General features: G+C 46.7%; 1 protein-coding gene across 1 annotated transcript; it reads right to left on the reverse strand.

Moving 5' to 3' along the window:
* Nucleotides 1-55: 55 nt before the first annotated feature.
* On the reverse strand, nt 56-25,625 carry SREBF1 (sterol regulatory element binding transcription factor 1). Its single transcript, XM_076069817.1, has 21 exons — nt 25,326-25,625; nt 23,287-23,570; nt 22,506-22,653; nt 21,563-21,951; nt 18,957-19,109; nt 18,605-18,769; nt 17,340-17,571; nt 16,265-16,387; nt 15,133-15,332; nt 12,881-13,064; nt 12,270-12,454; nt 11,184-11,445; nt 10,190-10,356; nt 9,394-9,562; nt 9,081-9,189; nt 8,495-8,604; nt 7,398-7,530; nt 6,439-6,607; nt 4,568-4,744; nt 3,812-3,926; nt 56-3,270 (listed from the first exon to the last, which is right to left on the reverse strand). The coding sequence occupies exons 1-21, from the start codon at nt 25,441-25,443 to the stop codon at nt 3,047-3,049; spliced, it is 3,816 nt and encodes a 1,271-aa protein (XP_075925932.1). The 5' UTR covers nt 25,444-25,625; the 3' UTR covers nt 56-3,046.
* Between the last annotated feature and the right edge of the window lie 1,106 nt (nt 25,626-26,731).

Consider the following 26,731-nt stretch of genomic DNA (forward strand, 5'->3'; position numbering starts at 1 on the left):
GCGGTTTTGCTTTTGTTACACATGGACTGTACAATGAGACCAATCATTTAAATACTTAATTTAAACCATTGGACCGGTTTTATTCAAAATAAACATACAATGCTGCAGTTTTGACAACTTTGATATAGTTGAACCTTTTCCCGGGAACAACACGTACTCGGAGAAAAACCCAACTTAACGCAGATTTTTTTTTCTGCAGGAGGCAACGCGTGTATGAATCATCTCTCACATGTGACCAACTCGGCCTGATGTGCCTGACCTCCTCAGAGCTTGGAAGCTCAGCAGACTTGAGCTTGGAGATTGGATGGGAGATCACCATGCATAATTAACAAGTTGTCATAGGAGCTATGAGGCTACGTGGACAAGGGGCAGTGCAGCAATACCCATCGTTGTACAGGTATCCCTCGATTTACGAGCGTTCGGTTTGCGAACATTCGGGGTAACAAAACTGACCAATTACGGATACTTTTCGATGCACAAAATTTCACAAGCACCCGGGAGGCTGCGTCGTGATCCATCCGCAATAGCGTTGCGGTGTCCCGACAGCGCTACAGCAACGCCTCCACAGCCATCAGCTTGCCAGTCAATCCAACACGCAGATCTTTTGAATTCCCTTAAAAGGTTGTCATTTGATATTACTTATTAATCAATCGTTCATGTTTCCATTCCTTATTTTTGTATTAAGTTATATAGACGGTGTATAATTTTTGGCGAGTAGTAGAGTTGGATTGACTGTCCAAAACACATCCCTATTGTTTTAAATTGCATTAATGGGAAGAGCCGTTCAGATTCAGGATATTTCATTTTACGCGCTTTTTTAAGGAACACTACCCCATTTTTGTAAATCGAGGATATCCGTGCCGTACTCCTACACTCTCGTGTCTGTGCTCCCTGCCTTCAGCCAGCAATGACCACGCGTCAAGCTCGGTAAAATAAAGTGTGGGGAAGGGCACTCATTCAGCAGTGGATTGACAAAGGGCTCCGTGTGAACTTGTATCTCATACAGGGACCTCATTACCTAGATACATGAACTAATCCTCTTTCGTGCGTGCCTGCCTGGCGAACGAGCCACGCTCGGCCTAAAAGGGTCAAGGCTATGGGTCATAAACGGTAGCATAATACAAATTCACATATTACTAAACCCATCTACAACTCGCATACACATCACCTAACAACCATACTAATATGTATCTAGGAACCTGCAGTATAAAATAAATCTTTGATAAAGGTTCCCTAATCTACAATACAAAATTACCTAGTTGTATATTTTACAGTTAAAGCTATAAGTACTATTAACCGCATCTAAACGAGTAGAATTAACCTTCATTTTGTTATAGCTTATTTTTGTTGTTGTTAGTTGAATTGCAAACTTTTTTTTAAACACACCTTGGAAAAAAAAACATCTGGAAAATTTCATAATGTAGTAAAGGTTGTCGGCTGCTTTGTAGTACAAGGGGATACTCAGGGTTAAATTTAAACCAAGTCTTGCTCGTGCTACATTTCACAAATCCAGCACCTACACAACTAAGTGCAGTGAATTTTAAGTCCACGTCTGTTTTCCCACATTAAGAGCCCAGGCATAGCCAATCAGAACCCGCTATTAAAATATTCCAAGGAAAAACACATGTACTTTCCGTAACTAAATTGGCTGGTACTCCAGTAATTAAATTATTTAAGTTAAAACCTGAGGCAAAACTGTCAAACAACGTGCATCAATGTAACCTCCCTACTATACAGCGTTCACTTAAAAGTACGATGAAAAGCCGCTGCAAAGTTTAACCATGAGCACCTAAATCACAATGCCAAGTTAAAACTGGGTGCATAAAGGCAGCTGCTCCGTCCTGCGTTTTTATTTTACACTGCATTTATGAATAAAATTTCTACCAAAACGCTACGCCGCTCGCATGCCCCACTTGGCTGCACCTGGTCAGGTGAATGCTTTGTGTTGGGGGTGGGGTGATAATCTCACGATGGTGTAAATCTTTACATATTTACATCCAAGTAACCTACATGGTCCCCAGCGTGAGGGCATGTCGGCTAAGGAGGAGAAAGCGTCGGTCACGGTGTAAGTTCGTAAGCACAGCTTGGAATGCTGACAGGATAGGTGCACTCTAAACCTAAGGCTGTGAAGGTGCACCAGCAACTACATCATGGGTGCATGCAGTGCAGGTGTTGACAATTCGACTCTTGGCACCTGGGTGTGCCCCGTAACCTCCTGCCAGCGGGCGTTTGACACCTCACGCGGCCTCAAGGTGCACATGGCCTGGCACAAGCGTCGTGGTGACGTCACCGCCACTTAGTGGCGAATGGCGGCTGTTGAAAATTTCCGGTTTAATAATTAGTATATTTGAGACATTTGCGCCATTCTGAAAGGACAAGACAATCACGAATGCGCCATTTCACAGCTGGGTAGTCTGCCAGTAACGGATATGTTGATGTGTGGCTTACTCAATTCAGTAGTTTGTCTGTAGCCTACATATACACTCGCAATGGGCATTCATCAACACTTAATGAATGGCGTTGTTGCTGCTCTGTCTTTGTGTGGGGTAGCACAAGAGTGGCCGGTCCAATGGGAGGTGATCGGGGTGGTTGTAGTCGAGGGGCGATAGTTGGCGCAGATGCATCGGGCCATCACTTGGGAGCTAAACAGCTGAGGTACATTTTACCCATAACCTCGGCTTAGCTTTGCGGCATTTATCTCGGGAGCACTCGCGAAGCGTCACCTGCTATTTGGGCACCTCCATCTCCGCTTGCACCCTCGCAAGTTGGCTCTGTCGGTCCTTTCACCTTGCCACCTCTGAATCTGCTGGAGGCTGCACCGCCAAAACTCACCGCTCGAAGCATCATGACCTATTTGTGCTGAACAACACGAGGAGAGCCCAGCTCGATGTTTTAAAGCTAAAAGACACGGCGAGACATTGTAAATCCTGTTGGACCCGGGTATGAGGTTGAATGGCCGGTCAAGTTGGTTGTATTACAGGTGGAAATTGTGGACAGCTTTTGGGGTGCTCAACCGTGTGCGCAGAGGGCACGTGTGAAGGTGCGCCTAGTTGGCAAGCGTGCTCCCGCTGCCCAGCCGCAGTAGCAGCTTCTGGCACTCGCGCAGACCGCGCTTGTCCCCCGCGCTCTCCATTGCACGCGCGGCCTCGGCCAACATGGCCTCGCGCTCGCCCGGCGCGGATAGGAAAGAGGGCGGCAGGTAGCGGCACGCCATCACCAGGGCGGAGGCGCGCTCGCGTTGCCCGGGCTGGCTGTCCCACTCGCGGCTTTCTGTAGCACCCACACACGCATGCACGCAAACGTGGGAACGCACACACATGGTCAAGCTGCTTGGCCAGACCGTGAGAGAAACCTCATGTCGTGAACCGTGGAAGACCTCCAAAGGGTTACCGACTGGTTTATATTATCATGCGCCCAATACCAGATAAACATATGATTGGTGGCAGGACACGAGACGAACCTCATGCTCAAAGGTCCGACATGCTTTCTCTGAAGGTGGTGCCAAGAATGTAAACTGTTCCCCACCACTTATTTAGCGGTAGTAATTAGTATACTGACCTCAGAGACCAACGGCTCAGCCAATTTCTGGCAGGGATTAACTAAACATGTCATGTTTAGGAGTGCTATTAATCTGACAACTGATCTGCATCCCAAGCCATAACTAAACCAGAGCTCTAAAACGGTCAGCTCATAAAAAGTCAGCATAGCGGTGTTGCGTTCGCCAGCAGATGCCAATCCATTTTTCAAAGGGAATGTTGTGACCGCGCTTGCACCAAATAAACAGCAAGTGGGTAGCTGGCACAGCGCTTGCCTTTCGCGGTGGTGGCAGGAGTGACGCGCCGGCGCAAGCTGTTGTCGAGAAGACGCTGTGTGCGAGTTGGGCAGGCGCCCGCCATCAGTCTCGCGGTGGCCTCGTGCAAAAACATCTGACTCAAGCATGCACACCAAGTGAAAACAATCGCACATTTGCATCTAGATATTTTCAGACTCTGCACAACACTGGCAGGGAATGGATTTAGCGAGCAGGGAAAAGCTCAAAGTATGCAAAAATAGAAAGTATATCATACCAAAAAAAAATGTCATGGGTGCAATGCTGTATAAGTAACGGAAATGCATTACTTATGAGCATTCATCAAACCAAATGAAGCTGCTACAGCTTTGGAATCGTGAACTTAAGAAAGGCATGCATTCGTATAAGCCTGACGTGTATCTCAGAAAATAACAAAGATCCCCCGGATAGCTTTAAAAGACTCTTGGGGCAAGTGCCGTTATTGAGTAACTATGAAGGCCGGCACGGCACACATGGGGGTGAGTGACCAGCACCAAGCCTGGCCGCCTTTGTCTCCCTAGTGGCGATGTTTACTACACACCACTGCATCAGATACTACATTTTTAGGGTGAGTCAACCTCGGGGAGACCCAGGACCGGTACAGATAATTGTCAAAGGTGTTGGCTACCGCTCCCCTTGGAAAATAACGTGCACACACACACAGGTTCACAATTTATTATTCGCGAGCTCAGCACAGGTGCGGTCGTGCGAGCGCAGATGAAGTGAAGGTGCCCGCACCTTCCTATGCGCGGGCGGGAAGCCCTGCGCGATGCGGCGCAAGCTTGTCAGGTCCTGCTGGAAGCCCCGCATCTCCGCGGGCGGCGCGGTGCCCGCACCGGCCTGGGCGCTCGCCGTCTTTTGCCACGCGTGCGTACGTGTACTCAGCAGCATGTCGCACACAAGCAGAGCCATGGCCTGCTCTCCGTACAGACGCGCATGCGTCACACGCGGCGTGGTAAGGAGGACGACCGCGCAGCCGCCCGCTTGTTTCTCTCCCCTGTGCCAAGCTGCCGTGACATGGAAAGATCTTGGCTTTGCCCACAAGCTGTGATTTAATGGTTACATTTTAAAAGCGATAGTTTTCTGTACGAGACAGCCAACTGATACGCAGCAAAAACTTATACGGCATACACCGCTAACGGGCACACAGGTCATTTTACTTGTAACAAAAAAGCAACAAAAATTACACAAATGTTTTTGATGTGTGACAAAGTGAGCTACAATTAAACAAAATGTTCATTTAAGATACTGCTGGCAGTGTTCATGAAGGATCAAACTGATATTTTGTTCACAAGGCTAGTGTCACGATTTTGCGCTCAACCATAGTTTGGCTTCCAGGTTGCTGACCTTTGGGCCATTCTGTGTACGTCTTCGGTCAGACAGCAGGCCTTTTCACTGTATCTGTGCTGCACTGCAGATGCATTGTACATCCCTTCCCATACAATGCAACTACAATGCACCACAGCCACAGTTGAGCTCTTAAATAATCCGTCTTCAAAAGGGCACAACTCCGCTTGGTGAGGGAAAGTACAATGCGTGGGGCGTGAGAGTGTTCCTAATCTGGCTTGCTCTTGGCTCAATCTTGGTAGACCCTGGTAGCAACGGCTTAGCTAATGGGTGTGCAGGCAATGAACGTGTACTCGGTTCCATGGGCCGGAGGGGCCCAGACGCTGGGCTATGCAGAGGGAGGTGCCAACCACGCTAGGCCACCACGTGGTAGAGTTGTCTGGCACTTTGAGAGGCCTGCAATGTTCATATCAGCTCTGCGCAGTATTTACTTATTCAGGTCATAAGTCCTCTGTTAGCACCTGGAAAGGATACTTGACCAGTAGGTGATGTTTATCAAAGAGATTGGCAGTGCAAGGTAGGGGACATTGCGGATTACAAGACAAGAAATCGCATCGAGCACACATGTTATACGTATATATGTTGAACTTCTTTCGCACCTTACGTCGCCAACCATGCTCATCTAATCGGAGGTGCGGGGAAAGGACAACAAACTAAACACACGAGATGAACTTACAGTACTAACTTGTATTTAATGTTCTATTTATTAGTAGAAAATAATTGGCTTGTAAATGCATTTCATGACCATCTTGCATACGTCTAGTCACCGAATGCTAGATATGTAATGATGCATCGATATTTTGATTAAAACCGAATATTCTCATGCGATATGCATTTTAATGCACATAAATAAATGTCCATTTTTGTGTGAGATGCAAACGTTAGGCTAAATCCACAGTTATGGTAATGCAGTAAACTACAAAGCTGTATAACTGAGACACAAAATAGTACGAGACTGGATAAACTAATGTTAGATATAATAGCAACCGGCAAATCATTACAATCCCTCAATCCCTAAGGCGAGAGGGTGAACGTTAGATGTCCAAAATGCACGCAATAAACTAAACTAAATGTGGAGGGAATAACCGGAGGTCCTGGAGAAAAATCTACGCGACCACAGGAAGAACATGCAATTTCCAAATATGGAGTGTCAGGGTTGGGGTCGAACCCACGACCTCCTGCATACCAGGCGAGGTAATTAACCTCTCACCACCGCAGGTTAATAAACACAGGTGGTCAAAAAACTGTACGTGCAGCCCCACCTTGTCGATGGGCCCTTGCGTGCAGTGCAGAGCCACAGCCAGGTGATCCCGCAGGAGGCCGCCAGCGCACTCGCACATGGCCAGACAGGCGTCACAGTGGTCCTTGCGGCCTATGAGCAGGGCACGGCAAGCCTGCATGGCCAGCAGCACTGCCTGCGGCAGCAGGCTCCTGCACGAAGAGACAAAAGGAATATTCAGAATCAGAATCTTTATTTATCCTGAAAAAACACAATTCGCTATTAAGCTGTTTTTCCCAGATGTCCAGGAGGGGTGAGTCAGAAAGTTACAACAACAAAAAACATAAGGCTGTAAAGTATAAGAAAGGTAAGCAAAAGTCACAAAAAATTTTTTTTTACCAGGTAAAGCTCACTTAAGTCATTTTTTTATCTGTAATTGTGGAATGCTTGTATGTTGTTGGCCACCTGAGTCGCCCTTGAAAAAGAGCTTCTTTGCTTAATGGGCTTTACTGAGGGAAAATACAATTCTGATTGTGAATATCTAGACACATGCGTTTAGATTACTTGGCTGCTATACATTTCCATACGACAAGCCACTTTGTTGAGCTATCATTTGTGGCCAGGTCACTTGTGAAAAAGAGTTTCATAGCTCAGTGGGCCTTACCCCCCCCTCCTCTTTTCCAAACATAGATGGACCCGTCCATTTGAATAACTGCCAAATCGCTCTCCGTGGTGCTAACGTTAAAAAAACGCAACTTTTTTCAAATTTTCTTGCTGTGGTTTTCACACCTGATGATGATTGCTTGTGTTGCAGTCGAAACGTCATGAGAATTTAATTGTTTTATATTTTTATTATTTTATTGTCTCCCTTCTACGTGACTTTACCGAAAGAACCAAGAATATGAATCCCTGCAGTCACGAAAGCTTTAAATAAAAAAATATAAGTCGTTAATAGTTGAGTTTATAGACACGCCAGTACCGTCACCGGCACACCGCACGTACCGCGCCAGCTTCAGCTCGGAGGGGAGGCATTCAGCAACGGAGTAGAGCCTCTCGGCCGCCTCGTCGTCACCACGCACCCAATGAATGGCCACCATCACCACGGCTGCCCACCATTTGGCCACCGGATCCATGCCTGCCACACGGTGAGTATGCCGGAGGATGGAAACACCATTGTGTTAAAAAATACAAAACCCAAACGGCATTGTGGTTATACCTCTTTTTTTGTGCAATTGGAAAATAGGTATTACATATTGGAGACACGTACCTGAGCTGTGGATCTCAGGTTGACTGGCATGAGTTTGAAGCTTTGTTAATGAGACTTTGAAAATGTAAGGTGCCATAGCCTCCTAGTCACTGCAGTAAAATTGTATCAGTCATTTGTCTTGACAGTTTGAATTATCTTTAACCTGCATATGTTCGCGAATATATCTCTCAATACTTCTCTCACCTGAAGACGGTCGCTTGTGTTGCGATCGAAACATCGTGATCTATTATTTTTTTCTACCTACGTGACTTTACCGAAAGAACCAAAGAGTATGGATTCCTGCAGTCACGAAAGCTTCAAATCAAGATTATATCTCTCAAATTATTCCCATGTATACATGCACACTCGAGTAAAGCATAAAATATACTGTATCTAAAATGTACTACTAGCTTTATGATAGTTTGCAGTCTTGCAGCATTAGTAAAGTGTATTTTGTGTAACCTTGGGAAACTCAAGAAACCAGGATAGTCTCATTTGCAAGAGTGACCTGGGGCATTCGTCTGGCAGAAGTAGGCTGATTGCTATTTATAATCCCAACTGAGTAATTTGAGGGTAATTGACAAATGTGATTAATTTTAACCCCGACGCTGGCACACAACGGCCGACTCTTGCGAATGACATCGGGGGATCTTTTATGTCCACTGTGAAGCTGGCAGCACTTAATAAATATTATCGTGGTTATTACAATCCCAGTTATAAGCAGGGTGGCCGCTGGATTCGAACCGTGAACCTCTGCAACAAGCGGCTAACGCACCAACACCAGGCCGCATCACAAACTAAATTTCGACACCGGCTTGTCACGCTGACAGCACTGCCGAGCGTGGACACTCACCCGTGACGGCGGTCATGTTGGAGCCGATGGCGTAGGTTTGCTTGGTCACGACGGCGGCATTGGCGCACTCCGTGAGCAGCTGCAGGTACTGCAGTGCTTCTGAGAACTCCCTGCCAGGACGGGCACAACCAGATAGCACTGAGTGAGCGAGCGAGCGAGCGAGTGAGCGTTGGGACGGTTAGAAATGTGAGCTATGTTAGCGGTGGCTCGGGTATAGTTTATTCTATGGAACTGTTGATTCATTGTTATCATCTGTCCATGAGGGCACTTTGTGGTTTGGCTGCGTTTGAAAATGAATACTGTGGTGGAAGAGTACGCATTATGCTGGGTCATATGACTCATGTCCAACAAGGACAGACCGCGACCGCCCTTGTGACTTTTGAGCAACAGCCACTACGGTCTAAATGCACTCTGTGCAGTTGCGCCGACGTTTATGTATTTTTGCAGGCAAGGGTTTTTAATAGAAAATACGAATCTACAGCGTTAAGTACAGCTGATGCCTCCAATGGGGAAAAAGACATGCATGCTTGAGGGCAGCTACGTATGAGTGCCATTGTGCGTGGCGTGCGTGCGCGCGCGCGTGTACCCAGGCTCGCATGGACCCTGCTCGCCATCGCCTGGCCGGAAAATGGTTCCCAACGCTCGCTCAAGCAGGTGTTCCCGGAAAGCCTGAGCCACTTGTGCCAGGGGGTCCACTGTGAGAGACAAAACACAACTGTTGTAGAGGAAAGGGCACCTTCATTATGGTGAAATAATAGCTATAGTGGGGCTGAAAACTGCACTCAAATGTTAAGCACCCACACACTGCTGCTGAGAATTCAAGACAGGTTTGATAGCCGAGTGGCACCTACCACAGGTGGTCTGTGGAATGCAGGTTGATGCCAGTTGGCCACCCTTACCCAGATTAGCCGACGTGGAGTAGCAGCTTTGCAGGGGCTGGCTGCGAACGCACCACCCACCGTCCACAAAGAAGCGGTGGCCCAGAGGGTGGCACAGCCACTGCATAGCAGGTGGCACTGTGCCTGACTGGTTCAGGCACACCTGCCGTGCACCGCTCAGGAAGTATCGCTGAGAAGGGAAGAGAGGTAGCGACAGCACGCCATTAGCAATGAGGCCAATCTACTAAACAGTCAGCAATAGAAGCGGGCCAAGCAGTGAGAGTGGCTCTATTGGGGATGGCAAAGGAACTAGTAAAACTAATACTATACTGTATGCAGGTCATTTCTGTAATCTAATACAGGGGTTATTGGATCATGCAGATTTATGAAACTTCCAAATATAATGAGTTGTACAAGATGGGTAGGATATGTTAGTGCAACAAGTGTGTTTGTGATTCTCTATGTAAACGTTTGAGGAGAGTGTTTTATCTGTTCATATGCATGGGGTTTCTTTAGGTACTCTGGTCCAATTTCCATGTAAAACAAACAAAATTCACTAAAATAATTTTCCACATCGCAATGCAGAACCTTAATGTTATACATTTTCTCAGGTTATTCTAATCTGAGTTGAAAGGTTTGGCCTTCCCCTGCACCTCGGGTTAGGACAGTTAGCATAGTTGGCTACGTACGGTGCAAAAGAAGTTGAACATATGTACATACATTCGGTACAATCAAAAGTCGCATCGGGGAACTCGCAGCATGAGTTGGAAAAACCTACACAGTTCTGATGAACGCTGGAGCGTTTGCAAGCACTCACGGCCAGGAAGTGCGTGCGGAGCGGAAAGCTGGTCTTGATGCGTAGGGCGGCCGTGACATAGACTTGGGCGAGCGTGTCGGCTGGGAGGGTCTCGCCCGCGCATTCTGCAAGGTTGACAGCGCTCAGCGCCACGGTCACCGCCCAAGCGTGGCCCTCCTCCAGCTTGCCTGCACGCACACGGCACCACCAACTCATCCGGGTGCACGGGAGACGCGTGCCCATGCGAGGGTACGCAGTCAGCGCAAGCGCTTCCTCAATATTTCAACTCAAGCGCGAGTATTTGTCGTCAACCTGACACTCGGCACTTCTGGGTAAAGGGCTCCCCCAATTGTCTGCCATTCGTTCCTTTCCTTAGTTGCTTCTCCGAACTCTTCTACTTTGAAATCACAGCAAATTTGTGGCCAATTTTCAAAAGGACTTTAATTTGAGGTTCATGTTGCCACCACGCTGAAGGTTCTTTTATGTCCAGGAGAGGCTTAAATAGCATTTACGGATTAATATCCCAAAACGTTTCAAATAGATGTGGTTCTTGGTGTTGGAAACTTTAAAAAGTTATTTCCGGTTCAGGATAAAGCCTTTTAATCATTCAATAATCTTGATACTGGCAACAGGGTCCCCTGGTTATTTCTTGTTCAGTTTATTCACTTTGTAGAACTCATTGCGGACGAATGCCTGAGCCAGCACGTCTGTATGTGGACTGAATAATTAACTTCTACTGCATGCACTACTCGATGTTTATCTCTGTACACGCTGCGCAATATACTCTATGAATTGCACAACAGGGTTGAAGGTCTTTACTTTCTATAGAACGTTTTTTGCAACCTAAACAGCCAGCATTGTGTAGGTCAAGGTCAAAGAATGGTTGTAAGTCCAAGGCCAGTAAACTTTGGGGATTTTTCCAACTACACTTCGCGTTGACGTCAGTGGCAGGGAGGCAGCACCGTACATAGCCAACCGTGCTAATCGGAGGTGCGAAAAACGAGCTCGCACACACCCGTCATGTGCAGCTGGTGCAGCTTGTGGTAGACGAGTGCGACGTCGCGCATGCCCTTGCACGCGTCGGCACGGGTCCCAGGGTCGGCGCGTAACGAGCCGGCACGGCAAGCCAGCCAGCGGCCCAGTCCCGCACGCTGCAGCAGGTGCCGCAGCAGGCCCCAGCCCAGGCTACACGCGAGATCGAGCGGCGAGGCCGGCAGTGGACGGCCCGCCGCTTTCAAGCTCACACGCAGGTTCTCGGCAGCCGCGACAAACTCCCCCTGCGGATGCAGAGAGAGAGCGCAGTTTTTTTCATTTTACGTTTCGCTTGACCCCCTCGCACGCGGATTATGACACTGGATGTTGTCTTATCGCTTGAATGTGAAGTTATTCAGTCGAAACGCCCCCGGCCAAATGCTTGAAAATATTTAGTATAATGTATTCACAATATTGTGATCACACTCATTGAAATGCATGCCAAGCTTCCATCAGCCGCCGCCATCTTGAAAACCACACTCTGCTTTACCCAGTGTTTCTGTAAAAGGAAGTATAATTTCCACCACGAGGTTGTCGCACTGAATAGATGATGTCCCAAGGCTGCATGCACAAAACATCAAGGCGTATGCACCACGACTGAAATGCTCACAAATCATAGCCATCCACTACATTGGGCAACATGCCTGATGGGTTAAGAAGATATGAAAAGTTTGTTTCCATTTCTGGGCGATAGTATGAATTATTTTAAGAGTTGCCATTTTCATTACAGTACAGGCGAAGCAACTTGGAAGTTTGGAATATAACAGGGCTAAGAAACAAAGATGTAATAAATCAAAAATAGAAGATGTGATGAATGAGACACGTGCAGGATTGAGGGCAGGTTACCAAGACAGCCATTGGTGTATCACCTATAACTTTGTCTCCAAGGGTAAGAACTAAAACTGTAAGCGTAGTCAGGAGCTGACGGCAGTGGCCGAGGGATCTAGCAGAAGGAAAAGATGGCAAGATGTGTTGGCATCAATGGCAATGACCATGACAGCTCAAAGCTGGCAGTCACTTGGTACAGATGGGTGCACGGGTTCACTGCTGTTAAATACTGTGAACTGACCCTGGCTAGGTCCATGTCGGCCTGTTTCCGATGCCTCCAGAAGAGCAGTGCGGCAGGCGAATGTGGCCGCATCACCGGTTCACCGTACACGAGAATCCGCGCCAGGACAGCCAGAGCCAGCACCCCATTCACCAGCCACAGCAGCAATGTTGGCATCAGCCAGTCCCACCAGCTCTCGGGCCCATCTGCAGTGACAAGCCAGTTGGGAATTGCTATCGGTAAAAAGAATGGTGGCATTTTGTCTGACCGACCATTAACAGCTCCAGATAACCTTACCACCGTTATCTTTAGCACTGCTTTTTTATATTGCAGGATAACACTACAGAAAATTGCCTTTTGCGACAGTAGATGGCAATGAGAATATTTTAACTAATGTAGAATAAAACATTTGCAATGTCGTGCCCATAAAACTGAAACTGAAAACCACTGACAGAGTTTTTTTAAAGTTGTATACAGAACTAGAACTACACAACACATTGTGATCACATTTTCAGTGCAGAAATGCTCAAGCGGCTGTGAGCTTGGAGAATGAGAGTCATTGGTTACATCCTAGATACTGTCCTGAATGAAGCGTTGGGTAGCTTTATGTTTGTGTGTGGGGTCGATGCTACCGTTGAATGAGAGAATGCTGCGGCCTGGGTAGTGCATCTGGTTGGACACCAGCCCTGTGGCACGGAGCAGGAATCCGAGTGGGTTGACAGAGAGGCACAGGAACAGGAAGCCACAGAGTAGCACGCGGGAGCGGTCCACCATGGTCAGCCCGCCGGGCGAGCCTGGCTCCTCCTTGATCTGCAGCTGTGGTCAGGTTAACGGCATTTGGTAAATAACCAGTTTCAATACGAACATGGGAAGACCATTATTGTAGACGTAATGAATGCCGAGAATGTAATCACTCGAGATGTGTCAAATCTCATCAGATCTCAGAATCTTAGCAGGTTTGAGCCTGGACAGTGGACTAATGTGTGACAAACACGCATAAAACAGGTGTTGTGGGCTGCAGTGCAGCAAAATCCACTGTTTTTCTCTGCTCTTCAATCTGCCTTTAACCTCTTAACCGGTGTGGTGAAGTATGGTCAAATAACCCCCACAAACACCATGGCGCGCAAAGGCCCTCGTACTCCTAATTGTTCCCCCCTCTCGTGCACAATCCCATTTCCGCTCCTTTTCCCTACTTGCCCCCTTGCACTGGAACAAACTTCCCCTCCACATTAAGCAAGCACCCTCCCTGTTTAGTTTCCGCTCCTCCCTCAAGACCCACCTCTTCTCCCTGGCACATCCTTCCCTCCATCCCTAGGTACCCCCGTAATTCCTGTACCCACTAAACCTCCCTCCCCATACCCCATCCATATTCACCGTATCACTTTTAGCTACCCTCATTTTACCACTTATAACCCTTGTAAAGAGACTTGGATAAAGGCGCTATATACAAACTTGTCTTGAAGCTTTCATGACTGCAGCTAGAAAACGAGCTGGATGTCTAACCAGCTGGATGTCTCACTAGCACAGCCACTGTTGCATTGGTTCGTTTACATTGACATGCTAATCTCTCACAATACAATGGCCACCTCCTCAGCTCTCGCAGCTCTTGCTTAGGCACAATCTCTAGCCCCCGCCCTCTTACCCAATGGGGAAACCCCCCTCCCCCCATATGCTCTTTGGCATCAACTCAACTCGCCGTGTTTGGAGGAGGAGGAATGCTGCCTATGACCCCAAGAACACCATCCCCACCATCAAACATGGAGGTGGAAACATTATGCTTTGGGGGCGTTTTTCTGCTAAGGGGACAGGACAACTTCACCGCATCAAAGGGACGATGGATGGGGCCATGTACCGTTAAATCTTGGGTGAGAACCTCCTTCCCTCAGCCAGGGCATTGAAAATGGGTCGTGGATGGGTATCCCAGCATGAAAATGACCCAAAACACACGGTCAAGGCAACAAAGGAGTGGCTCAAGAAGAAGCACATTAAGGTCCTGGAGTGGCCTAGCCAGTCTCCAGACTTTAATCCCATAGAAAATCTGTGGAGGGAGCTAAAGGTTCGAGTTGCCAAACGTCAGCCTCGAAACCTTAATGACTTGGAGATGATCTGCAAAGAGGAGTGGGACAAAATCCCTCCTGAGATGTGTGCAAATCTGGTGGCCAACTACAAGAAATGTCTGACCTCTGTGATTGCCAACAAGGGTTTTGCCACGAAGTACTAAGTCATGTTTTGCAGAGGGGTCAAATACTTATTTCCCTCATTAAAATGCAAATCAATTTATAACATTTTTGACATGCGTTTTTCTGGATTTTTTTGTTGTTATTCTGTCTCTCACCGTTCAAATAAACCTACCATGAAAATTATAGACTGATCATTTCTTTGTCAGTGGGCAAACGTACAAAATCAGCGGGGGATCAAATACTTTTTTCCCTCACTGTACATATAACTTTAGATTGAGAAAAGGACTGAACATGTACACAACGCATGTAAAATAAAACAGAATGTACACGTTTAAGGTGCCAAAGATCGATTCCTATCACATGCGAAAACGTACGTTATGTAACCTGTCCTCAAGTCTAAAACATTCCATGATAGCAAATGACCATGAAAAATGTTAAGACAGGGCTCGGGTATTAAAAAAATAGAACTTAAAAAACAAATCTCCCCATCACTACAGCATGCCACTGTAGCGCTGGACTGCACTTTTAATACTTTTCTCATAAATGAAGTTTCAAACTATCGTTTGGAAACCCCCGGAACACACACACAACCCGAGTGTGTATGTAAGAGATTTTTTTTGGTTGTGCTTTTCTTTAACTAAACGATGGGTAATCCCCGCTCGAAAAATCCAAACCACGGCGTTGCAGGGCTGCAGTGTCCATACCTTGCTGTCGTCGTAGTAGGGGCTGTCTGGCTCCGAGTCACTCGAAAAGGGACTGTTGCTGCGGTTGGGAGAGCTTCCGGCGTCCGAGTTGGGTGGTGTGGGCAGCCCCAGGGGCTCCGCTTTGAGATCGCTGCTCAGGGGCGTCCCCTCCAGGGTGTCCATGGGAGTTATTCCCACATCCACCAGCTCCTTCAGGGTGTCTGCAGGTACCGGGTTTACAACATTTGTGTAAACTGCTACGTGCAGCAGTAACCTGGCCAGAGCGTGGTGGTTTACGCACACTGTGGCACGATTAACTGGGTGCCATGAGTTCGATTTCTCAGCATGGCTGAAAACAGTAGTGAGTTCGGGACTGGCTATGGGTCCCCTACACCCTCCTTTACCAACCCGCAATGACTGGCATGTTGAAGTATGGTAAATTAACCCCATTTAATTAAAAAGGTGCGGACAGGCATTCGTATATGAGTGGAATGACAAAGGGTCGTACAATATCATATAGCCATAAACAGACCAAGGAGGTGTGTAAATGGAAATGTCGTGGCTGCATGTGTTGGTGCTCCAGCCGTGTGCAGTCCTCGGCCAATCTTTTAAAAAGCTTAAATAAATGTATTTACAGATTTAGCTTACTCTGAATATTTGACAAGGCCAAGTTCGGAAATTATGGTAGCATGTTTTACCCTCTTAAGTTGCTATACAAAATAAAAAAAAATGCTAGAGGCCAATTATAGAGGGTGAATAACGATCAAAACTATGAAAAGCAAGCCGAACGCAAGAAAAATTAAGTGCATTTGGGAAACCAAACTTGACAATTAAAAACGGCGAACCATTGTTACTGTAGAAGCAAAGCTAGTGCATATAGATCTGAAACTCCAAATATGCAGGCATCAGGGTCAGGATCGAATCCACAAACTCCTGCAATCCATGCGAGAGAGATAACATCTCGCCACTGCGGAGCCTCTTTAGATCCAACTTTACGTTCCCCCCCCCCCTACCCCCGAGGACGCTAGTCAATCCTCATTCATTCATTCACATCGACAAAGCTGGGTTGGTAACTGGAAATTCAAACTGGTTTGCAGACAGGCAGGAGATCACAACTGCAATGAAGGCAAATGTGATTGGAGAGAAAACCTACGTCCTTTCTGCGCTGCCATCTTGAGGACAAGGTTCTCCTGCTTGAGCTTCTGGTTGGACTGCTGCAGGTAGCGGATGTACTCGATCGCCTTGCGGAGAACCGATGACTTGTTCAGCTGCCCCGCCAACAGTTGAAACAGCACAGAGCACACAAGGTAAAGCACTCGTGGTGCATGTGTCGCGTCTCGCGTTACTGTGATTCGTCATACGGTATAAAATCCACGATAATCCTCTCGCCCGTTTTCAAGACATCCTTTACATTGTGATTATTATTGCTCATTCAAATGTTTAGTTTTACTCACAAAACTTTCCTGAAATAATGAAATAAAATAATTATGTTATCAAAAAATATATATTCCGATTCAATTAAATGAGTAATTTTCGAAATATTTTCCAAAGTAATAGATTTTTGGTATGTTTTAGTTTGTGTTTTGTTTAGTTCCTTCCCCCGCACCTCCGATCAGTATGGTTGGCTATGTACTTGCATACATGACATCATTTCCACAAGTTATGTATGTATTTATTTCTAATGTAACTGAAAGCATGTGCATTATATATTGTCAAGTAAGTAATTATGGCAGGATTATGTTGAATGAACTGCAGTTGAATTATAATCTTTATTTCTACTGGAAGTACAGCAAAGCACAAAAACAATTAAAAAATAGTGAAATACAGGAAAAAGTTATGGCAAACCGATTCCGCTATAATTGATTTAAAAAAATTTGGTTTGATCGCGTAAATATAAATGTGCCGTAAACCCACCTCCAAACGACACAGCCAATTAGTAAGGTTTGTCACATAAAAAGAATGCCCCAATTCGTTACTACTTGGCACGGTGTGTTTAGAGAACAAACCCACAACATTTACAATTTCAGTTGACGATGTTTTCCCTGGTGAAACTGTAATCACTTTGCTAATTGCCTGTGTCGGATGGAGGTATGTTTACAAAACATTAATATTTAGGCGATCTAACCCAAAAAACGTTATTATGAATATTGGTTGCGAAAGCCGATGTGTTAAATTGTATCGTGGCAATATTGTTCACAATGCACCCTCTCCACACACCCCCCAGCTCACCGAGATAGTTACCTTGCCCTCGCTGCCGGCGATCATGTCCTTCAGCTCGACGATCTTGTCATTGATGGAGGAGCGGTAGCGCTTCTCGATGGCGTTGTGCGCCGTGCGCTTCTCCCCCTTGTTGGGCAGCCCCATGGGCTTGCTGCTCGCCGACAGGCGGTTGATCGGCAGCTTGTCTGCATCCACCACCATGGGCATCGTGGTCAGGATCGCGTTTCCACTCATCAGCGTCTAAAAAGTGTCACAGTGAAATATAAAAAAATGTAGGTCGTGAGCAATGTGAAGTGTACCAATAGGCATTTTAAACATAGTGAACTGATGATTATCTGAGGTAATGGGGGAGGGGCAGGCTGCATAGCTTTTGCTAACCTACCTAAAATGGGGTGAAGCTGTCTGTTTCAGTGTCACCGAGTTATACGTGAGCAGTAGCGAAGAATTACAATTTTCTATTTCAAATCCTTATAAGCACAGTTAATGCTCAACTCGGTTTATCTGTCCACAAATAATTAAGCATATATATCCAATATATATAAATATACACGAGCAATTAAATGAGCTCATGGGTGACACATTTTGCATTATATCCTCGTCTTGATTGACTTGGCCCATTATTCCTCCTAGGTCGACAAACACCGCGAGTTAAAATGATGGTTGACATGTGCCAGGACTGGTCTCGGATATTGAAACAAAGGTACGATTTTACACCACTGACTAAAAAACAAGATTGAAAATTACTACCTCCCATCCCAACAGGAACAAAAATTCAGCTCTAACTTTATTTGTTAAAGAACAAAACCAATAATAATAAGTCCTCACTTTTTCCACAACGCAGAACGTGCCCATTGTAACGCACACTGTTATTACATGGAATGTGGCCTGTTATAATACGGTTTCTGAGCGGTCGACGACAAATTACTCTTTTTAACTGTGCGGCTAAGCGGTTCATTAAAGCACGCGGAATTTGACAGTAACGTGGCGGCGTACCCTCAGTTATTTGTCCCATCATCTTACTGTGTGTGTGTACATCATATCTCGCCAAACTTTATCGTTACTTTATTTATGGCGAAATTGTTTTCACGTAACGCAGCACTTTTCAGGAACACATTTCCCGCATTAAACGAGGACTTCCTGGACAAATGTCTACGTTAACACCAACACAAAAACGTCATAAATAATAGCCTTTATTGAAGACTCTAGTTTGCGAGTAGAGACACACAGTGGTGTCTGTAACAGCAGCGAGTCTGTGTATGAATGCAGGGGGCACCTGAATAGGTGTGGCGTGCGCTGTTGCGCTGCCGCCACTGCCAGGACCCTTTGGGGTGCCCACCACCGTACCAGGGTCTGCCTTGAGCGTCGTCAGTAGAACAGAGTCCGCTTTGATGATCTGGGGCTGCAGTAACACCTGTGGAAACATAGTAAAAGAGGACACCTGCGGACAGCAAATCAACAGCTGAACTTTCAAGTAATACATAATGTGGTGAAGCGACACTGCGAGTCCACAAAGAACATTTTAAGACTCTTGAATATGAGCGTAATGTCTTACTTCACGTGTTAAATGTGGCGTTGCAGACGCTACTGAAAGATTAATTCTGACATTAGTGGTTGGGTTATCCCACCTGCTGCACCTGTGGAGACATGCTGACAGCATTGACAGCCAGACGCTGCACTTGCTGCATGTTGTGGACCTGCTGCATGTTGTGGACCTGCTGCACTTGCTGTGGGGATACCATCACCGACATCGCTTGGGGTGCCATCGTCACCTGCTGCATCTGCGAACACGAGATTTGACATCTCCACTAATGAAAAGGATAAAAACGAGACTTGGCTTGACAAAGGGTAACTCTCACCGACATCAAATACACACTTCGAGTTCCTTGGTGTATTCAACAGCAGTGTGTAAAAATAAAGAATCAGGAGAATCACTGCCTTCGAAATGAAAGCCAGAAAAATCTTTACATTTCACAAAGAAGTCCTGGAAACAAGAGAGACAAAGAAGCAAGGCTATGTCAGCCCAAGTACAGTAAGTCCTCGCTTAACATGTGGTGTGCACACAACGCGTTTTCGCTGTACCGAAACGGGGTTCATCCATTCGAGAAAACTTTTCACACAACGCGAAATGCGCCCGTTATAATGTGGAGCATGCCATGTTACAATGTTGAACGCTCCCGTATTAACGTGGAACGCGCCCAGTTGTAACGCGGTTTCTGAGCGGTCGACGACAAACTACTTGAGCTGTGCGGCTGAGCAGTATGATACAGTACGCGTAATGATACAGAAGCGTGGCACAGTGTACCCTCGGTTATTTGTTCCGCCATCTCACTGTGTGCGTGCATCGCAACTACCACGTTAAATGAGGACTTGTTGCACAGGAAACTGCAGCATTTCAGACACGTGATCAGGATAACAACATACTAGAAAACTAATACAAATATACCTCATTTAGTCCTGCAAGCCAAGCTCCATGTCCATAAAACTCTGAATATCTCGTAAATATAATTAAAGATATTAAGCTTAATGCTAATGATATTCTCGTAAGTTTTTATGTGACCTCTCTGTTCACAAGGGTTCTGGTCAACGAATCAATTAAATTACTCCACACTCTGGTAACGAACAACGGTTTAATTCTAAAACAACGGTTTAGCCAAAAATATCCCAAGACGACCTGAACACTGTCCAAAGAACACCTACTTCTTGTGGCAAGGTCACTTCTATAAACAAAAGGAAGGAGCAGCAATGGGCTCTCCTTTGTCTCCTGTGATAGCGAATTTGTACATGGAAAATTTTGAAACAAAAGCAATAGCTTCAAGCACACTAAAACCATCTGCTTGGTTTAGATTTGTGGATGACACATTGGTGGTCTGGCCACATGGCAAAGATACACAGATTTGGCACGGTACATAAAATACAGAATTTAATATCTGGTACAAAAGATGTATTACCGAAGCTATCAAGAGAAGAAGGTGTGTACAGGATTAACTGCACGTGTGGTAAATGTTATGTTGGGCAAACAGGACAAATGATCAGCATGAGACGAAAAGAACATCAGAGAAATATTAAATTATCCCAAATGCAACTGTCAGCAGCAGCAGAACACGCGTGCCAACAAGGACACTTAATTTTGATGTTGAAGTTTTGTGCAAAACTAGCTACTACTGGCCAAGACTAATTAGATAATCTATCGAAATTTAAAGAAATCAAAATAACTTTAACCGTTCGGATAGCTGCCGTCTTAGTGGTGCGTAGAAGCGAATCCTCCAATAATACATTATTTAAATGCATGCCTACAAAGGGCAGCGTACTTCAATAGGGATTACCGTTGGTAGGGATATTTTAATAAACACAAGAGACAGGAAGGACAAGTTCAAAGGGCTTGCATAATGCACATACATAATGTACGTTGCCTCAGTAACCCCCCCCCCCACATTGTGCAAGAGCGCAATACATCTGCGCCTCTATATAAGGAATGAAACAGTAAGACTCCTCCACAAATCTGGCTGTCGCCTGATGAAGCTAGTTGTAATTACTGGCGAAACGTCGTACTCAAGTTTGTAAATGTTGTGGCTTGGCTCTCCAACACACCGGTGTGCTGTACTAGTGACGAATTGGCATGTTCTGTTTAAGTGACAACCCTTACTAGTTTGCTGTGTCGGGGGGTGGCGGGTTTGAACGACACATTTAGATATTTACGCGATCTAACCCAAAAACTCCACAACATTTACAATCTGAGTACGACGTTTCACCAATAACTACAACTAGCATCATCATCAAAAATCCCCCTCTACTATGGATGAAATCGGTCGCAAAAGCCTATGTGTTAAACAAGCTCGATATGTTGATGAGCTCAAGTCAACAATAACCTGTTGGACAGCATTGGTCACATCACCACCATTACCCATAATTAATTGATGGATGAATGCCTCCCCAAGCTGTTACCATCTCTCATGGCCCTCATGTAAAAATTCACCTAGCACCTGCACACACGGGCTGATCTTATCGCTGTCTTTGTGGCAGAGGTCCCTTGGGACGTGCATGTTCTCTCATTCGGCTGCCACTTGTCAATTATCATCCGTTCTGGCAACGTGTCCTGTCCAATCCCAGTTAGTTTCCTTAACAGTCCAAAATGTGTCATCCATGTGTTCTTATCTTTGCCTCATTGAAATCCCAAGCATGCATTAGTCAAGGTACAGATAAAATTAATTCTCCGGAAGATCAAACAGCTCACCTGCGGCGCGATGGTCTGGTGCATGTGCGGCGAGACGGTCAGCTGCTGCACATGCGGCGCCATTGTCACGTGCTGTGGTGTCATGGTCAGGTGGTGCGGGGTCATGGTGACCTGGTGTGGGGTCATGGTGAACTGCTGCGGAGTCATTGCGACCTGGTGTGGGGTCACGGTGAGGTGCTGTGGGGTCATGGTGACCTGCTGCGGGGTCATGGTGAGGTGTTGGGGCGTCATAGTGACGTGCTGCACATGAGGTGAGATGCCGGTGGGGCTAGCGGAAGTGGTGAGGAACTGGTGAGTGGGCGTGACGCTGTGTAGGTGGTGCTGAAGGGTGACGGGCTGGAGGGAGGGCGTGCTCACGACCGTCTGTATCTGCTGCTGCGCTGGTACAGCTGCGGCACAGCACAGGCAATCGGGCGAGAAATGTGCAGGCGTCATGCTTGAAAAATAGCAAACAAATAAAGACCCCGTGCAGCCTTAACATACTGCTGGGGCTAGTGTTGTCAACGAGCACCTATGCACCTACGAAGGTTGGCATGGCGCACAAGGAGACAGTGAGGCCAGTACCACGACCAGATTTGTCTCCCCAATGTTGATGTTTATATACAGTGCAATAGGTACTCATTCATGGCTGAGTCGAACTAGGGGAGGCCCAAGACAAGTTCAGATAATTTTCAGATCTTAACTGTGGCCAGGAATCAAGCTCGAGACGCTGAGTTCGAAGCCCAGTGTGCGCATCACTATGCTACCAGCAATAGTGTGCACACACAAATGTAAACGACATCAATGCAGTATTTTTAAAAGGCAGTGATTTTTACGTGATTTTTTTCTTGGTGCAAGTTCATAGAACGTCAACAAATGAGAGTAACGTACAAATAAACTATACTATAAGGATATGGGTTTGTTTTAAATGTTTAAAAAATAACTATAAGTTCACTGACATTACCTGTAAGCGTGCCTTGCGGGGAGTAGTTGAGTAAGGTGGGCTGCGTGATGTGCACTTGCGTGGGGCTGGCCGCGAAGCTCTGTGTCATAACCACCGCTTGCTGCTGCCTCTGCTGAGTGGCCTGAGGCAGCTGGGATATGATCTGGGTCTGGGGGTACCGAGCAACACACACTCTGCACGTGAGTTGTGGACTACATATTTTCAAACCATTTTGGAACGTATGAATTTTGTTTCTGTTATAATTCCTGCAGGTCAGTCGCAATTATTTAAATAAATATAGCAAATGTGTAATAGCAGTTATTGGAATAATACAAAGATCTCCCGTAGAGCCTTGATAGACTGTTGGGGCAAGTGCTGTTAGCGAGCACCGATGAAGGCTGGCACAGTTAGCGAGCACCGATGAAGGCTGGCACAGCACACGTGGGGGGTGGGTGGCAGCACCACGCCTGGCTGCCCTTTTCTCCATAGTGGCGATGTTTACACACCGCACCAGGTACTCATTTAAGGCTGAGTCGACCTAGGGGAGCCCAAGGACCAGTTCAGATAACCGTCACTGATGTTGGCCGCAAGCAGAAATCGAATTCGGGTCGCTAGGTTCGTAGCAGTGCGCTAACCGCTACACTATCGCTCCCCAAAACGATACAGGGCTGCTTGTAGTCGATGCCAGCTTATGGCATTCACATGTGCACTGAAAAGCAGCCCCACTTGAGTCAATACCCTGCCTGAGTAGGCGGTCATGGTGTAAAATGACCCGAGTAGCTCGTGATGGGAGGTGGCTTGCCTGGGTGTTGGTAAGCTGCAGCTGCTTATGTGAAGTGGGAGCCGTGTGTGTAGAAGCAGGTGAAGGCTGCACCACTCCCGTGGGCTGTGCTTGCTGGGTGCTGTGGTGATGCAATCCCACTGGTTGCTGCTGGGCTTGGCGGGCCATGGGCTGTGAGAAGGTGCTCTCCATGGTCAAGCGGGGCTGCACGGAGCCTTTAGTATCCGAGCCACCATTTGTGGATAATTGTCCATCAAACAGCCCAGGGAAGTCACCATCCTGGGTGTTGATGTATTGCAGCATCTCTGCATCAGTAGAAAACATGGGAAGACATGGATCAGACCAATGTAGTGCACTTTAAATAATGCGATTTTAGAATACTGTACCATGCTCTTCAAACGAACAGCAGTCAATACAGTGGGTCCTGCAACTATGAATGCTAACACTGACCATATGTTCAGATAAGTATTACAATGCATGTAATGTGATTACACATGTACTGAGTAAGATAGGCCAACAGTCCAAAGAACATAGACTCGTGGATAGTTGAACAGTCATACAATATGATTGGTGGGCAAGTGGACGATCTGAGACAGATTCAGCAGATAGTTGAACAAGCCAGACTGGCTGAAAAAGTTACGGATAAACTTAAGTCACACAAGCCAACAAATGGACAACCGCACAGAAAATAAAAATGTAGACAATTATCAGTGGAAGTTGTACTGTCCTTATGGGCACAGTTAGACACTCTTTCAGGTTAACTAAGATTAAGTTCAGGTAATCTAGCAGGCGAATAACTGACAAGCAGCAATAATGTCTCGCAGTCCACCTGCCTCTATTCCCAAAACACAATACATCGACAGGCGGGCAATGTGACAAGACACGCTTGTCACGAGCCACTAACAACAGAAGGGCAGTGACAAACTAAGAGGTGGTCAACCTTACAGTTGTGAGGATAAATGCACAACCTGATAGGTGGAGATTGACAGCCATATTTACACACACTGACAAGCGGATATGGATTCTAATCAAAATACGGAGAGGCAATTTAGGTAGGAAGATATTACGACAAATGAAAGGTCATGTGGACATTTATGGCAGGTGTACAGTCCCATGTGGATAAACGCACAGCTGAGAGCGAGGAGGGTTGACACCAAGTGGCGGACACTTTCATATTTATATCGCGTGAGGTGGACAGCGAACATAGACCGTAGCTGGCATTCTAAGGCTGACACTGCAACAGTTACGGCCACTATAATGGCTCCCACACTAACAATATAAGTTTTTGACATTGACAAAGTGACTAAGTTTGCCACACTAACAGGCAATGTAAGTCCAACATTGGCACGCACTGACAGTGTAAAAGTCTGACACTGACTGAGAAACGCCGTGACACGCGAACAGTATGACTGACGGCGACACACTGTGACGGTGACACTGACGACACACGATGACAGTGACACGGTGACACTGACGACATACGGTGACACGATGACATGGTGACAGTGACACGGTGACACTGACGACACACGGTGACACGATGACGGTGACACGATGACAGTGACACGGTGACACTGACGACACACAGTGAGAGTGACACACGGTGACACTGACGACACACGATGACAGTGACACGGTGACACTGACGACATACGGTGAGAGTGACACACGGTGACACGATGACGGTGACATGGTGACAGTGACACGGTGACACTGACGACACACGGTGAGAGTGACACACGGTGACACTGACGACACACGATGACAGTGACACGGTGACACTGACGACACACGGTGAGTGACACACGGTGAGTGACACACGGTGACACGATGACGGTGACATGGTGACAGTGACACGGTGACACTGACGACACACGGTGAGAGTGACACGCGGTGACACCGACGACACACGGTGACACAATGACAGTGACAACACCGCAAACCCGTGACAGGCAGACACGCTGGGACAGACGGCCACACACACGGCGAGCCCGACAGCCAGTGACCACCACCACCAAGCCGCCTCTCGCGAGTCTATCTCCGAGTTGGCCGCCGCGCACCGTCGATTTCGCTGAGCAGGACGTTGTCGAACTCATTCGACGAAGTGAGGCTCGGGTCCAGACTGTCCAACCCGTGCTCCTCGAACGCCATGGCCACCGCGGGAGGCTGCGCCTCCATGCCCGCACTTGGGGCGGCGGCGGCAGACGACGACGGCAGAGAAGTCTGCAGCAAGCGGAGGAGCCGGGAGAAGCGCGAGGCTCAGGCGGGGGACTCCTGCACGCCCGCGGCCATGTTGTCGGGAGGGGTCGGGGGGGTGAGGAGGGTGACGCCGGAAATGACGCGAAAGTCGTAGAGGTGGTGCCACTCGCGCCGCGGCCAATCAGCACGCAGCCCGCGGTGGGCTGATTTGACGTCACGGCTCGGTTTCTTGGGTTCCGTTCGATATGACTGAGGGGGGTGGGAAGATTGGGCGCGCGTGCCCGTTGCCAGGTCAGAGGTTTTTTACCTTGGGTTTATTTACAAATACGACATTGCAACATACTTTACATGTTAAATCTTAACTTAAAGCTTTCGTGACTGCAGGAATTCATATTCTTTGGATATTTCGGGAAAGCCACGTAGATAGGTTCAAGAAAATAACAAGCGGTCGTCATCAGGAAAAGGGGGGTTAGCTTCTAAAGACAACTTTATAAGTATTCTTTGGGTCTTTCGGTAAAGCCACGTAGATAGAATAAAAATAGTGATATTTTTAGTGATATTTTTATTCCATCTACGTGGCTTTACCGAAAGACCCAAAGAATATGAATTCCTGCAGTCACGAAATCTTCCAATCAAGATTTAACTGTTTATATTCTTAGCTCTTTCGGTAAAGTCACGTTGAAGGGAAACAATAAAATAATAAAATATATAAAACGAAATCTTCCAATCAAGATTTAACTGTTTATTAGGTTTGAAATGGGCGTAGCGCAAATGTCAGCAGCCAATGTTAATGTAAGTGGTGAGCAGCGACTGGTGGGTTTTCCACCAATCAAAGGGCTGCCAGGTAAAAATTAGCATGTTAATGTATCCTCCACAGCGAGCGTGCCAAGGTGGCTATGTTAATGTGAGAGATTAAAATGTAATGTGAGAGATTAACATGTTAATGGGGGATATTAGCATGTTGATGGGAGCGAGTAGTATGTTAATGGGAGAGAGTAACATGTTAATGGGAGAGAGTAGCATGTTATTGGGAGAGATTGGCATGGGAGAGATTAGAATGTTAATGTTATAGATTAGCATGTTAATGGGATATCACCGATCAGAAACCTCGAGGATGGCGCGCAAAGTAGCTGTGTTAGCGTGAGAAATTTTATCTGTTAATGTAAAAAAAATCAGAGAGCCGAAAATAACAACTAACATCAGAAGGTGGTAGGATGGGAACATCACAGCCAGTTATGACTTAAAGTGGTTAATAACGTCCTTCCAA

Source organism: Petromyzon marinus, chromosome 26, assembly GCF_048934315.1.
Source record: "Petromyzon marinus isolate PM22_M1 ecotype Great Lakes invasive population chromosome 26, UKy_Petmar_22M1.pri1.0, whole genome shotgun sequence".
Classification (NCBI taxonomy): domain Eukaryota; kingdom Metazoa; phylum Chordata; class Hyperoartia; order Petromyzontiformes; family Petromyzontidae; genus Petromyzon; species Petromyzon marinus.